Source organism: Equus caballus, chromosome 1 (assembly GCF_041296265.1).
Source record: "Equus caballus isolate H_3958 breed thoroughbred chromosome 1, TB-T2T, whole genome shotgun sequence".
NCBI classification, from domain to species: domain Eukaryota; kingdom Metazoa; phylum Chordata; class Mammalia; order Perissodactyla; family Equidae; genus Equus; species Equus caballus.
Genome location: NC_091684.1, coordinates 42,320,449 through 42,336,028, shown reverse-complemented (window position 1 = coordinate 42,336,028; position 15,580 = coordinate 42,320,449). Strand labels below are relative to the sequence as shown.

Sequence of the window (15,580 nt, the reverse complement as noted above, 5' to 3'; positions counted from 1 at the left end):
AGAACCTGGTAGCAGCAGCAGAGGCATGCATAGAATGCTGACATCTCAAGCACAGTGGAACTTGCAACCAACCGCAAGGTAATGGGTAACAGCAGAGGTGGTACCCCATGAACCCAGCTCCATCCCCCCTCCCCCTCCCCCTGCCACAGCAGTGGAACTTCCAATCCAGGTGATCCAAGATGTGGTGGAGGCATCAGCAATCCCTGTACCCCTAGCAGTGAAGTCAGTGACAGCAGTGACAGTGAAAAAAGTAAGACATCAGTAACCCCCAGAAGTACAGTCAGCAATAACAAGAATACTGGTGGCACCCTGAATAGAGGCAGTGAAGGCTGGAAGGTATAGATTCTCAAATATAGCTAGAGGCAGCTCAGGTAAAAGAAACCAGAAACTAGCAGTATATCACCACTTACTGAAAAACAAAAGAAAGGCCTCTAATCTCCAATTAGTTGAAAAGTTTCATTCAAAACAAACAAAGCTATACCTAAATAAGAAAAACATTTGCTATGACAAATGCACCATCAAAGAAACAACTCAGCAAGCACCACAAAAAGCCATGGTAACACAGTATCACAAAAAGAAAACAACAATTCTCCAGAACCCAAACATACAGTCATGGAAGATTGTGATCTAATCGATAAATATTTCAAAATAGCTGTCATGAAGAAATTTAACGAGCTACAAGAAAACTCAGAAAGGCAGTTCAATGAGCTCAGGAATAAAATCAATCAACAGAAGGAATATTTTACCAGAGATTGAAACTCTAAAAAAGAACTAAACAGAAATTCTGGAGCTGAAGAACCCAATAAATGAGATGAAGAATGCATTAAAAAGCACTGGAAATAGAGCAGACCATATGAAAGAGAGAATTAGTGAGCTCAAAGATAGAAACCTAGAAACGATGCAGGTAGAAGAGGAGAGAGAACTAACATCTTTTCTCTAATATAGAAATTCTATGAGAACTATCTGACTCCATTAGAAAGGGCAACATAAAGATAATGGGTATCCCAGAAAGAGAAAAGAGGGAGAAGGGAGCAGAGAGTTTACTTAAAGAAATAATAGCTGAGAACTTCCCAAAGCTGGGGAAGGAACTAGATATACAAATCCATGAAGCTAATAGAACACCCAATTATCTCAGTATAAAAAGACAATCCATTTACATTTAGGGTTGAACCCCTGCTAGGCTATCAGCAGATTTCTCAGCAGAAATTCTACAGGCCAAGGGAGAGTGACGTGATATATTCAAAATATTGAAAGATAAAAACTCTCAGCCAAGAATACTCTGAATATCTGAGTTCCAGATTTGATTAACATTACTTTACAGATCCAAGGAACTCAACAAATCTCAAGTAGGATAATCACAAAGTGATTCATATTTAGATACATTGTATAAAACTGGTGGCAGACATAGATCAAAAGAAAATCTTAAAAGCAACAAAAGAAAAATGATTCATTACTTACAAGGATTCTACAGTAAGATGAACAAATTGACTTAGAGAGCGAAGGAAAGAAGGCAACAGGATAGCATGTTCAAAGTGATAAATGAAAAAACTTTTCAACCAAGAGTGCAGTAAAACTACTCTTCAGAGATAAAGGCAAAATAAAGCCATTGCAGATAAACAAAGGCAGATTTTGTTGTTAGCAGAACTGTCTTATAAGAAATACTAAAGGAAGTCCTTCAGGCTGAAAGGAAATGGTGCTAGAGGGTAATTCAAATTCTTAAGAAGAAATAAGAAGCACCAGAACTGGTAAATACATGGGTAAATAAAAAATATATAAATATACATTTCCATCTGTTCTCTTAACTTCTTTTAAAAGCATATGACTGTAGAAAACAATAATTATAACACTGTATTATTACATTTAAATATGGATGTAATACATGTGACAATATTACAAAGAACAGGAAAATAAAAAAGATATATTGGAGCAATCTTTCTATATTTCTTGGAATAATGTTAGTATTACATTGAAGTAGGTTGTGATTAGTTAAGATACATATTATAGCCCTATGATATAATAAGATCTACATATTTGGTCTTTGCTCCCATGTCCAGCCACACAGCTCCAAAACCCTTGAACTCTCTCAAGTGATACATCTTTTTGTACGCTAATGAGATGACTGGTGGCTGATCTCCAGGGGAGGGAAACAGGCTGGAGGTTGAATTAATCACCCATGGCTGATGACTTAATCATGCCTACATAATGAAGCCTCCAAAAAAATCCCTAAAAGTGGGGTTCAGAGAGCTTCCAGGTTGGTGAACGGGTGGAGATGCTGGGAGGGCAGCATGCCTGGATAGAGCAGGGAAGCTCTGCACTCCTTCCCCCAAACCTTGCCCTATGCTTCTCTTCCATCTGGCTATTCCCGAGTTGTATGTATCCTTGTATAATAAACTGGTAATCCAGTAAGTAAACTGTTTTCCTGAGTTCTGTGAGCCGTTCTAACAAATTATTAAACCCAAGGGTCATGGGAATCTCCAATTTAAAGCCAGTCAGTCAGAAGCACAAGTGACAACTTAGATTTGTCATTCGTATCTGAAGCGGAGGGGGCTAGGTGCAGTCTTGTGGGACTGAACGCTTAACCTGTGGAGTCTGCACTAACTGCAAGTAGATAGTATCAGAACTGATTTGAATTGTAGGACACCCAGTTGGTGTCCACAGAGAATTGGAGAATGGCCTGGTGTGGGAAAAACTTCCACATGTCTGCTGTCAGAACTATTGAGAGTAGAGCATTGAGAGGAGAAGCAGAGTTCTTTTTCCTTTTCAAGTCCCTAAAACAGCCACTAGGAAAATAACTATATATAGTAAAAAACAAACAAACAAAAAATCTACAAAGGAATAAAAAAGGTACATTAAAACATAAAAATAACCTATGCTTCTACCTTAAGAAATGAGGAGAAGGGCAAAATAAAATCAAAGGAAGCAGAAGAAAGGATATAAACATTAGAGCAAAAGTCAATGAAATAGCAAACAGAAAAATGACAGATAAAATCAATGAAGCTAAAAGCTAGCTCTTTGAAGACACAAATTACCAAAATCAGAAAGAAAGAGCAGACATCATTATTGACCCTACAGAAGTTAAAAGGATTATAAGGGAATGTCATGAACAACTTTATCCCAACAAATTAGACAACTTACGTGAAATGGGAAAAGTTTTAGAAAGATGCAAATTCTTAGAATGATACAGATTCTGAAAAACAAAGTTAATTCCTAGAAAGACACATAATTGACTGAAGAAAAAGTAGAAAATCGAATAGGCCTATCACAAGTGAAGGAATTGATTTAATAGTTAAAATTTTTGACATAAAGAGAAGCCTAGGGAAGATGGCGCCGTGAGTAGTCCTCTTTGTCTCTCGCCCTTCGAGTCTACAATTATTTGGACACTTATCGCTTGACAAAGGATATCCAGACAGCATCTCAGGACGTCTGAGACACCCACGCGACTATACATCGGAAGGCGGACGGACTTTCCTCCGGGAGGATGTGGAAATAGGTGAAAACTCTCCGACCCCGACGGGCAGCCTAGTACCCGCAAGCGGCTTTCTTCCAACGGACGCCCCCAGAGGATCCACACACATCTAGGGCAGGAGCGAGAACACAACAGAGGAGCGACGGTGGAAACAGGTGACCAGAACCCTACTTAAACCCCCCGCAATTACTCCTAAACGCAGAGGGAAACTTTGGAGTTGCACACCTGAGCCCGCGGGGAGAGTCTCTCCCCGCCATTGGCGGGGAGACCCGGCCTGGTGCTCGGGGCGCCCGGAGGGTCCCAGAGAGAGACACGGTGGGCACGGAGGTCTCCCAGCTGCCGTTGCCCGCCCTGGGGGACTAGGGATTGCCGGAGATCTCGGAGAGGACCGGGGCGGGGGATCTTTCAAAGGCGGGTCCGGCGACCCGGTGGGGAAGCGCCGGAGCTCCGCCAGGCAGCAGACAAAACTCTCTGTCTGCCGGTAGCAGAGGGGCCACACTGAGCACTCAGGGCTCCCGGCAGAGGCCCGGACAGAAGCCCAGAGGGCGGGGCGACCCCCAGCTGCCGTTGCCCGCCCCGTGGGACTAGGGATTGCCGGAGATCTCGGAGAGGACCGGGGTGGGGGAACTTTCAAAGGCCGGATCGGCGACCCGGAGGGGAAGTGCCGGAGCTCCCCCAGGCAGCAGACAAAACTCTCTGTCTGCCGGTAGCAGAGGGGCCACGCTGAGCACTCAGGGCTCCCGGCAGAGGCCCGGAGAGAAGCCCAGAGAGCGGGGCGACCCCCAGCTGCCGTTGCCCGCCCCGTGGGACTAGGGATTGCCGGAGATCTCGGAGAGGACCGGGGCGGGGGAACTTTCAAAGGCGGGTCCGGCGATCCGGTGGAGAAGCGCCGGAGCTCCGCCCGGGCAGCAGACAAAACTCTCTGTCTGCCATTAGCAGAGGGGCCACGCCCAGCATTCAGGGCTCCCGGCAGAGGCTCAGACAGAAGCCCAGAGGGCGGGGCGTCCCCCAGCTGCCGTTGCCCGCCCCGTGGGACTAGGGATTGCCGGAGATCTCGGAGAGGACCGGGGCGGGGGAACTTTCAAAGGCAGGTCCGGCGACCCGGAGGGGAAGCGCCGGAGCTCCGCCAGGCAGCAGACAAAACTCTCTGTCTGCCGGTAGCAGAGGGGCCACGCTGAGCATTCAGAGCTCCCGGCAGAGGCCCGGAGAGAAGCCCAGAGGGCGGGGCGACCCCCAGCTGCCGTTGCCCACCCGGTGAGGCTAGGGATTGCCGGAGATCTCGGAGAGGACTGGGGCTGGAGAGAGTTCCAGAGACCCAGCTTAGTAGCCTAGGGGGAAACCCTACAGGCTCACAGAAGCCTTAGGGAAAGCCTCTGCACAGCACCAGTAGAAGGCACCCAGCCGCCAGCCACAAGGCTGGAAGACCCCAGGGCAAAAGCAGCATAGCTAGGTGTACTAACCACAGACTGTAGAAGATGCCAATAGCTCTCCTGCGACCCATAGAGGACAAGTGAGATTTGGTGGGTGCCGACAGCAACCGAGCGACAAATAAAAGTGATCCCACCCCTGGCCGCTGGAAAAGCCCATAACACCGTTGCAGACCCCAAGGAGAGAGCGCCTCTAGGTGGGCAACAACAGTAGGCACCTGCAGTCTGAAGCCCCCCGTGACGGCCCCCACGGCAGAGGAGGGAATCCAAAGGGCCACTGTGGCTACGAAGAGGGGCCCAGGCCCAGTTAGCAACTACGGACAGGGTTCCTGGTTGGTGAAGTATAAACAGCTGCTCCCCCCACCGCAGCAGCTGAAACAAGTGAAAGGAGCAACTAAACTCTATCTCCATGCGGAGGCACAAATCAACATCATCAAGCAATATGAAAAAATACATTAAATCTCCAGAACAGAAAGAAAGTAACAAATACACAGAAAACAATCCCAAAGAAAATGAGATATATAACCTAAATGATGATGACTTCAAAACAGCCATCATTAAAATACTCACTGAGTTAAGAGAGAATTCTGACCGACAACTCAACGAGTTCAGGAGCTATGTCACAAAAGAGTTTGATACGATAAAGAAGAACCAAACAGAAATACTGGAAATGAAGAACACAATAGAGGAGATTAAGAAAAATCTAGATGCTCTGAACAGTAGGGCCGATAATATGGAGGAAAGAATTAGCAATTTGGAAGATGGCAATATAGAATTGTTGCAGGCAGAGGAGGAGAGAGAAGCAAGACTTAAAAGAAATGAAGAAACTCTCCGAGAATTATCAGACACAATTAGGAGATGCAACGTAAGGATTATAGGTATACCAGAGGGAGAAGAGAAGGAGAAAGGGGCAGAAAACCTATTCAAAGAAACAATGGCTGAGAACTTCCCAAATCTGGTGAGGGAGATGGATCTTCAGGTGACAGAAGCCAATAGATCTCCAAACTTTATCAATGCAAGAAGACCAACTCCACGGCATATAGTAGTGAAGCTAGCAAAAGTCAACGACAAGGAGAAAATATTAAGGACAGCCAGGCAAAAGAAACTAACCTACAAAGGAACCCCCATCAGGCTATCAGCAGATTTCTCAGCAGAAACTTTACAGGCTAGAAGAGAGTGGAATGATATATTCAAAAATCTGAAGGACAAAAACCTACAGCCGAGAATTCTCTACCCAGCGAAAATATCCTTCAAATACGATGGAGAAATAAAAACTTTCCCAGATAAACAAAAATTAAGGGAGTTCATTGCCACAAAACCTCCTCTTCAGGAAATCCTCAGGAAAACCCTCATTCCTGAAAAATCCAAAAAAGGAAAGGGGCTACAAAACCAAGAGCAGAGGAGATAAGTAGAAGGACAACAACAGAGAGTAGCAGCTCTACATCAGAACAGATTAAACCATGGGACGAGAAACAAAGGAAACTGAAGAAAACCAGAAAACAAGACACAAAATGGTAGTGGTAGGCCCCCACGTCTCAATAATCACTCTAAATGTAAACGGATTGAACTCCCCAATCAAAAGACACAGAGTGGCAGGATGGATCAAAGAACAAGATCCAACAATATGCTGCCTCCAGGAAACACACCTCAGCCCCAAAGACAAACACAGACTCAGAGTGAAGGGATGGAGAACAATACTCCAAGCTAATAATGAACAAAAGAAAGCAGGTGTCACTATACTAATATCAGACAAGGTAGATTTCAAAGCAAAACAGATAAAGAAAGACAAAGAGGGACAGTATATAATGATAAAAGGGACTCTCCACCAAGAAGACATAACACTTATAAATATATACGCACCCAACACAGGAGCACCAAAATTTGTAAAGCAACTCTTAATAGAACTAAAAGAAGACATCAACAACAATACAATAATAGTAGGGGACCTCAACACACCATTAACACCAATGGACAGAACATCCAGACAGAAAATCAACAAGGAAATAATAGAATTAAATGAAAAATTAGACCAGATGGACTTAATAGATATATATAGAACACTTCATCCAAAAACAGCAGGTTACACATTCTTCTCAAGTGCACATGGAACATTCTCAAGGATTGACCATATTTTGGGAACCAAAGCAAACATCAATAAATACAAGAGAGTTGAAATAATATCAAGCATCTTTTCTGATCATAACGCTATTAAACTAGAAATCAACTACAAGAAAAAAGCAGAGAAAGGTGCAAAAATGTGGAGACTAAACAACACGCTTCTCAACAAACAATGGATCATTGAAGAAATTAAAGAAGAAATCAAATATTATCTGGAGACAAATGAAAATGAGAACACGACATACCAAATCATTTGGGATGCAGCAAAAGCAGTCCTAAGAGGGAAATTCATCGCAATACAGGCTCACCTCACTAAACAAGAAAAAGCTCACGTAAGCAACCTCAAACGACACCTAACAGAACTAGAAAAAGAAGAACAAACAAGGCCCAGAGTCAGTAGAAGGAGGGAAATAATAAAAATAAGAGCAGAAATAAACGATATTGAAACAAAAAAGACAATAGAAAGGATCAATGAAACAAAGAGTTGGTTCTTCGAAAGAATTAACAAAATTGACAAACCCCTAGCCAGACTCACCAAGAAAAGAAGAGAGAAATCGCAAATTAATAAAATCAGGAATGACAGAGGAGAAATCACAACAGATACCAATGAAATACAAGAGATCATAAGAGAATACTATGAAAAACTATATGCCAACAAATTGAACAACCTGGAAGAAATGGACAAATTCCTAGACTCCTACAATCTCCCCAAACTGAATCAGGAAGAAATGGAGAATCTGAATAGACCAATCACAAGTAAGGAAATAGAAACGGTAATCAAAAACCTCCCCAAAAACAAGAGTCCAGGACCAGACGGCTTCTCTGGAGAATTCTACCAAACATTCAAAGAAGACTTAATACCTATTCTCCTCAAACTGTTCCAGAAAATTGAGAAAGATGGAGAACTCCCTAACACATTCTATGAAGCCAACATCACTCTGATCCCCAAACCTGACAAGGACAACACAAAGAAGGAGAACTACAGGCCGATATCACTGATGAACATAGATGCAAAAATCCTCAACAAAATTTTGGCAAACCGATTACAGCAATACATCAAAAAGATTATACACCATGATCAAGTGGGATTTATACCAGGGACACAGGGATGGTTCAACATCCGCAAGTCAATCAACGTGATACACTACATTAACAAAATGAAAACCAAAAACCACATGATCATCTCAATAGATGCAGAGAAAGCATTCGACAAGATCCAACACCCATTTATGATAAAAACCCTCAGTAAAATGGGTATAGAAGGAAAGTACCTCAACATAATAAAGGCCATATATGATAGACCCACAGCCAACATCATACTCAATGGACAAAAGCTGAAAGCCATCCCTCTGAGGACAGGAACAAGACAAGGGTGCCCACTTTCACCACTCCTATTCAACATAGTTCTGGAGGTGCTGGCCAGAGCAATTCGGCAGGAAAAAGAAATAAAAGGAATCCAAATAGGTAACGAAGAAGTAAAACTCTCGTTGTTTGCAGACGACATGATCTTATACATAGAAAACCCCAAAGAATCCACAGAAAAACTATTAGAAATAATCAACAACTACAGCAAAGTAGCAGGGTATAAAATTAACGTGCATAAATCAGTAGCATTTCTATACACTAACAATAAACTAACAGAAAAAGAACTCAAGAACTCTATCCCATTCACAATAGCAACGAAAAGAATAAAATACCTTGGGATAAACTTAACCAAGGAAGTGAAGGATCTATACAATGAAAACTACAAGACTCTCTTGAAAGAAATAGGCGATGACATAAAGAGATGGAAAGACATCCCTTGCACATGGATCGGAAGAATAAACATAGTTAAAATGTCCATACTACCTAAAGCAATATACAGATTCAATGCTATCCCAATCAGAATCCCAAGAACATTCTTCACAGAAATTGAACAAACAATCCTAAAATTCATATGGGGCAACAAAAGACCGCGAATTGCTAAAGCAATCCTGAGCAAGAAAAACAAAGCCGGCGGAATCACAATCCCCGATTTCAAAACATACTACAAAGCTACAGTGATCAAAACAGCATGGTACTGGTACAAAAACAGGTCCACAGATCAATGGAACAGAATTGAAAGCCCAGAGATAAAACCACACATCTATGGACAGCTAATCTTCGACAAAGGAGCAGAGGGCCTACAATGGAGAAAAGAAAGTCTCTTCAACAAATGGTGCTGGGAAAACTGGACAGCCACATGCAAAAGATTGAAAATTGACCATTCTTTTTCACCACACACCAAAATAAACTCAAAATGGATCAAAGACCTAAAGATTAGGCCTGAGACAATAAGTCTTTTGGAAGAGAATATAGGCAGTACACTCTTTGACATCAGTTTCAAAAGAATCTTTTCGGACACTGTAACTCCTCAGTTGAGGGAAACAATAGAAAGAATAAACAAATGGGACTTCATCAGACTAAAGAGCTTCTTCAAGGCAAGGGAAAACAGGATTGAAACAAAAAAACAGCTCACTAATTGGGAAAAAATATTCACAAGCCACTTATCCGACAAAGGGTTAATCTCCATAATATACAAAGAACTCACACTGCTTAACAACAAAAAAACAAACAACCCGATCAAAAAATGGGCAGAGGACATGAACAGACATTTCTCAAAAGAAGATATGAATATGGCCAATAGACACATGAAAAGATGTTCATCATCGCTAATCATCAGGGAAATGCAAATCAAAACTACACTAAGATATCACCTTACCCCCGTTAGATTGGCAAAAACATCCAAAACCAAGAACGACAAATGTTGGAGGGGTTGTGGAGAAAGAGGAACCCTCATACACTGTTGGTGGGAATGCAAACTGGTACAGCCACTATGGAAAACAGTATGGAGATTTCTCAAAAAGTTAAAAATAGAAATACCCTATGACCCAGCCATCCCATTACTGGGTATCTATCCTAAGAACCTGATATCAGATATCTCAAGAGTCCGTTGCACCCCTATGTTCATTGCAGCATTATTTACAATAGCCAAGACGTGGAACCAGCCTACATGCCCAGAAACTAATGATTGGATAAAGAAGATGTGGTATATATACACAATGGAATACTACTCAGCCATAAAAAAAGACGAAATTGGCCCATTCACAACAATGTGGATGGACCTCGAGGGTATTATGTTAAGCGAAATAAGTCAGTCAGAGAAAGACGAACTCTATATGACTCCACTCATAGGTGGAAATTAGTATATTGAGAAGGAGATCTGATTGGTGGTTACCAGGGAAAAGGGGGGGTGGGGGGAGGGTACGGAGGGGGAAGTGGTGTACCCACAACATGACTAACAAAAATGTACAACTGAAATCTCACAAGGTTGTAATCTATCATAACATTAATAAAAAAAAAAAAAAAAGAAAAAAAAAAAGAGAAGCCTAGGTCCATATGACTTTGCTGGTAAACCTGACTGAATATTTAAAGAAGAAATAATACCAATATTTTGCATACATTTTCAGGAAATACTTCCTAACTCATCCTTTGAGATCAGTATTACCCTGACACAAAAGGCAGTCAAAGACAACACATGAAAAGAAGACTACAAATATCCTTTATGGACATAAGTACAAAACTCTTTAGCAAAATATTAGCAAACCAAGTTCAACAACATAGAAAAAGGATTATATACTATATATATATATATATATATATATATACACACACACACATACTAAAGAGTATTTTTTAATATCTAAAAATATATATACTATATACATACTAAAGGTATTTATTTAATATTTGAAATATCAACTAATGCAATATACCATATTAATAGAATAAAAGACAAAACCACACGATCACCACAGTAGTCATAGAAAAGCATTTGAAAAAATCCAACACCCATTCTTCATAAAAACTCTCAACAAACTAGGTGTAGAAGGGAAATTTCTCAACCTGATAAAGGGCATCTACAAAAATCCTAAAGAAAACATCATACTTTATGATAAAAGATTAAATAGTTTTTCTCTTAAAATTAGAAACAAAACAAGGATGTCCACTCTCACAACTTCTCTTCAACATTGTATTGGAGATTCTAGCCAATGAAATAAAAAAAAAAATTTCAAGGTATCCAAAAAAGAAATTCCAAAAGGAATAAGTAAACCCGTTTTTGTTTGCAGATGACATGATATCATATGTAGAAATTTTTAAGGAATTCACAACCCCCAAAAAACTCTAATGGAACTTATAAATGATTTAGCAAAGTTGCAGGACACAAGATGAATATAAAATAGTAGCACAAATTCTGCTTCATTTCTATGTGCTTTTCCTATTCTTGATTTAGGAGACAACTTTTCAGAGCTCCAATGAATGGTTCTATAATCCAGGAATAATATGGATTTTAGAAATTCAATTTTACATAATCACCACCTGAAAAATAAACATTCCCCATTCTTATGTTTGCAGAGACTCTGCAGAGTTAAGAACAATTGTCAAAATTATCATTGCTAACAGCTGGTCTATGGCATGATTAGAGGCCAGTGGTGACATTAAACATTTTTCTCCCCATCCCCAAACACAGGCTTCTGAAGAATTCCAAGACCTCTTTGTGAGTCTTACCACTCTGTATTTAGGTTCCAGGGGCTGCAGGACATCCCCAAAAGTTTTCCCTGTTGGTGCTCTATCCACAATATTAGCAATTAAATTGGTTATCAGTTGTTTGAAAAATGGAGGCTCTGGACCACTGCTCAGGTTGGCTACTGAGTCCTAGAACAGAGAACATTTGTTTAAGGAGCGCACAATGTAGAGTCAAAGACCCTTTCCCCAGGTCCCCACCCCCAGAAATGCCTTCATTAAAGGAAACACACACACACACATTCTCCAAGAGCTAACAACTTTAACAAAATGTGGAATCTTGCTAAAATGTGAGCCTAGAAGTCCATAATTTAGACTTTTGTCACTAGAAGAAAGTTTTGGTCATAGGCAACACTTTCACTCCCCTAAACAGCATTGTCCAATGATTAGAGTATAAACCTGGAAGCATGCTATACAGGTTTAGATTCTAGGACAGCCATTTTTTAATTGTATGACTTCGGACAGGGACCTAACACATGATAAGCCTTCGTAACACGACACCGTAATTATTCTTTTAATTTTAAAAAAGTGTTGAGCCTCTTTTATCCAGCGTCAGCACCAAGCTTTTTACCTAAATCCTTCTCTGTGCATATTAGAGAATATAGTAAATATATTTTTAATTTAAAAGTTAGGATCAGCCTATATCCTCACTGGTTTAATCTATGTTTCCCGCAGAATTGGCCACCTTGAATAGTGTCATCAGTGTGCTGATCTCAAATTTTAAACAGCCCTTCATAGGCATTTAATGTACTTTAATGCTCACTTTATGTATTTAACCTTTACAAGAGGCTTATAATCTATTTGTTATCATTCCCATTGTACAAGTGATAAAATAGGCTTGGAGAGATGGTGGGGTTTTTTTCAAGATCACATAACCAGTCTTAGACACACAACCATAAACTTGACCGTGAAACAAATTTCCACAAAATGAATCACACTCTTCTTCCTAAATATCATGATAACATTTGAAAAATCTATTCCCATGGGAAGAGCTATGGACCTCTGATTGTAATGAAAGAGAAACAGCAGATATCTCTAGGGGTGTTATAGGCCTATACTTTTCTGTATAATCTGAATATTCTCCAAATAGTTACAGCTTTTATGATGAAAAATAAAAACTGTTCTACTTTGAAGAAAAATGTATCAGATCTAAAATTGAGAGGAATGTTATGATAAAATAATAATCAGGCAAATAAAATATATCCTAAATATATAACTTGAACTGAAACCTTAAAGACACAATCAGCAACTAATTAGGTGGAATATATGAAATTGCCAATATTCAACTGTTTTGACCTACAGAAACAGCAATTTCATTTGTTTCAATTTAATATATTCAAGCTCTTTCTTTAAAGGGCTTTCTTGTCTTTGCTATGCTGCAATTGTTTCACAGCCTGTATTGGGGCTTGTATTGTATGATATTATGTAAGTGTCTGTTTATTATTTTAAGCTCTTTCTCCTGCTTGTTGACTCATCTTCTAACACCACAGTGCAGCTTCATAAATAACCATATCCCAAAGGAAAGATTTCCACAAGTGGAGTTCGTTGAAGTAAACTTGTGGAGGTGTGCATATTTTAGGTAGTTACAACATGTATGTACATTTCAAGGTACTGTTGTACATCATCAAACCTAAACCTCTGTTGATTACAACAACTATTATTATTTTTGAACCACCAAGAAAGTAAAAACGTGCTGCTCATTATAAGTGTAAGATTCCTCTGATTGGAAGATGCATGCCAATTTCAGAGATGTTACAATATGGAGAACAGGCATCTCAGAATTGATGACCCACTCAGCTTGTGAAGTGATTGAAGAGAATCTGGCCAGGATTAGAGAACACTGGTTCACCTCCTAGTCATACTTACACTAAGCCTGATCACTTACCATCTCTGAACCTATTTACTCATCTGAAAAATGGGAGAAAAAATGACACCTCCATACTTCACATGCTTCACATGATTGTGAGGATAACATGAGGTAACATATGTGAAAAAAGCTGTCACCACCAAAAGATGTTAACTGAATCTGGATTTACTATCAGTTTTATTTCTTAGAGACACCTTGTAGCTATAAATTTTTTTAAATATAAAGATTTTCAAAGAAACTGAACACTCAAAGCCAAGGTTCTCCTTTGCTTCCCTCTGCATCCCCCACCCCTGAAACACACACGCATACAATTTTACCGTAGCAATGGCCTTAGCAAGGGCTCTGAAGAGCTGGATGTAAGCAGACAGAGTATGTGGTCCATAAATTGTAGATGCTGCCTCATACCGCTGAGCCTGCAGGAGAGACAGGATAGAACTGTACACCGTTCTGCATATCTCAATTCATTTACAAAGGTATTGCATGTTAGGTGAGGGGTGATGCTTGGACATCTCATATAATTCAAACTGGCATAATTCAAAATTAATTATGACAAAGGAGGGTGGGCATTTCCATTTGAGAGCCAAAGTAAATGGCACCCATCAACTACTTGGTAAAGGCAGTGGGTTCTCTTGGATTATTCCATTTGGACTGTCAGTCCATTTAACCTGAAAGAGAGTAATAGCTCCTGAGCTTATGTCTATTTTAAGTACATACTTGTAATACCAATGTTTTCCCCCAAGGAGTACAGCAGGAGGGAAAAAAACAAGGAAAAATGAGTAACTCCTGGACAAATTGGATGGTGATGGTACTACCTGGAGAGGGACATTTAAGCCATCAGAGAGCTATAAAATAGAACCAAATATGTCCCGTTTTACCTGAGCTCCAAGTCTTTCATTATTCCACAGGAACCTCAAATTCATCAAACTTAAAATGGAACTCATCACTCCAAATATACCAGCTTTCCTTACAACATTCTTCATTTCAGTGAATACCATGCTTCCAGTCTCCCATGCTAACACCATCTGTCAGTCATTTAAGACTCCTCTCTTTCCCTCACCCTATATCCTATATGTCTCCAAGTCATCATTTCCTAAAATCTCTTGAATTCTAAAAACCCTACTGCTTTTACTTTGGTCAGACCCTTCACTCTCACCCCGATCATAAATCACAGACTCTTAATCAGTTCTCTGCCTCCATGCCCTTCCAATTTATTTTCTACATTGCCATCGTAGTGTCCTTTCTAAGTCACAAATTTGATCAGAGCATTCCTTGCTTTGAATTCTACTGGAGTTCCCCAAACCCTTCCTTATTGAGTCAAAGCTGCAGCATAGCATAAAAGGTTCTTCATCAACTAACCCCTGCCTCCTACCCTAAACCCTGTCTCACTACCCTCATCATGATTATTCCATGGTACTCAACTAATTATGGCCCTTAAATGTACTGAGACTTCCCCTCATCTATAGCTCCCTTAATACGGAACACATTCCCTAACTTTTATTTGCCTAATTAGCCTTTACTCATTCTCAAGAACTCATACAGATGTTATATCTTCCAGAAAATCTGCCAGGCCCCCGCCCTCAAATACCCAGTCTAGACTGGTGCTCTTTCTCTTTGTTTTCATATCACTTGTGTAGCTCTTTCACAGAAATATAATCATCTGCGTTCTTCTCTGTTCTTTACTAGACCATAAATTCTAACAGTCTTGAGGGCAGAGTCAGATTTCTTATTCATTATTATGCCCAGATAGTGGCTAGTACTTTGTATCACAACACATACAGGTATGCTTCGGAGATATTGTGGGTTTGGTTCCAGATTACCCCAACAAAGCGAATATCACAATAAAGAGAGTGAACATGAATTTTTTGGTTTCCTAGTGCATATAAAAGTTATATTTACACTGTACTGTAGTCTAGTAAGTGTGCAATAGCATTAGGTCTAAAAAAATACCATAATTAAAAAATACTTTATTGGTAAAACATGCTAACCATCATCTGAGACTTCAGCAAGTTGTAATCTTTTTGCCAGTGGAGGATCTTGCCTCGATGTTGATGGCTGCTGACTGATCAGGGTGGTGGGTGTTGAAGGTTGGGGTGTCTGTGG

General features: G+C 40.4%; 1 protein-coding gene across 3 annotated transcripts in view; it reads right to left on the bottom strand.

Moving 5' to 3' along the window:
- The window catches only part of ASAH2 (N-acylsphingosine amidohydrolase 2), a 113,512-nt gene that overhangs the window by 15,493 nt on the left and 82,439 nt on the right, over positions 1-15,580 (bottom strand). For 2 of the 3 annotated variants that reach the window (XM_070225030.1, XM_001501684.5), the window contains 2 exons: positions 13,798-13,893; positions 11,599-11,745 (listed from right to left, as the gene is read on the bottom strand). In XM_070225030.1, the coding sequence (XP_070081131.1) occupies positions 11,599-11,745; positions 13,798-13,893 (243 nt within the window). Of the gene's footprint in view, positions 1-11,598; positions 11,746-13,797; positions 13,894-15,580 lie in introns of those variants that run through there. The other variant, XM_023643338.2, reaches the window with a different exon arrangement.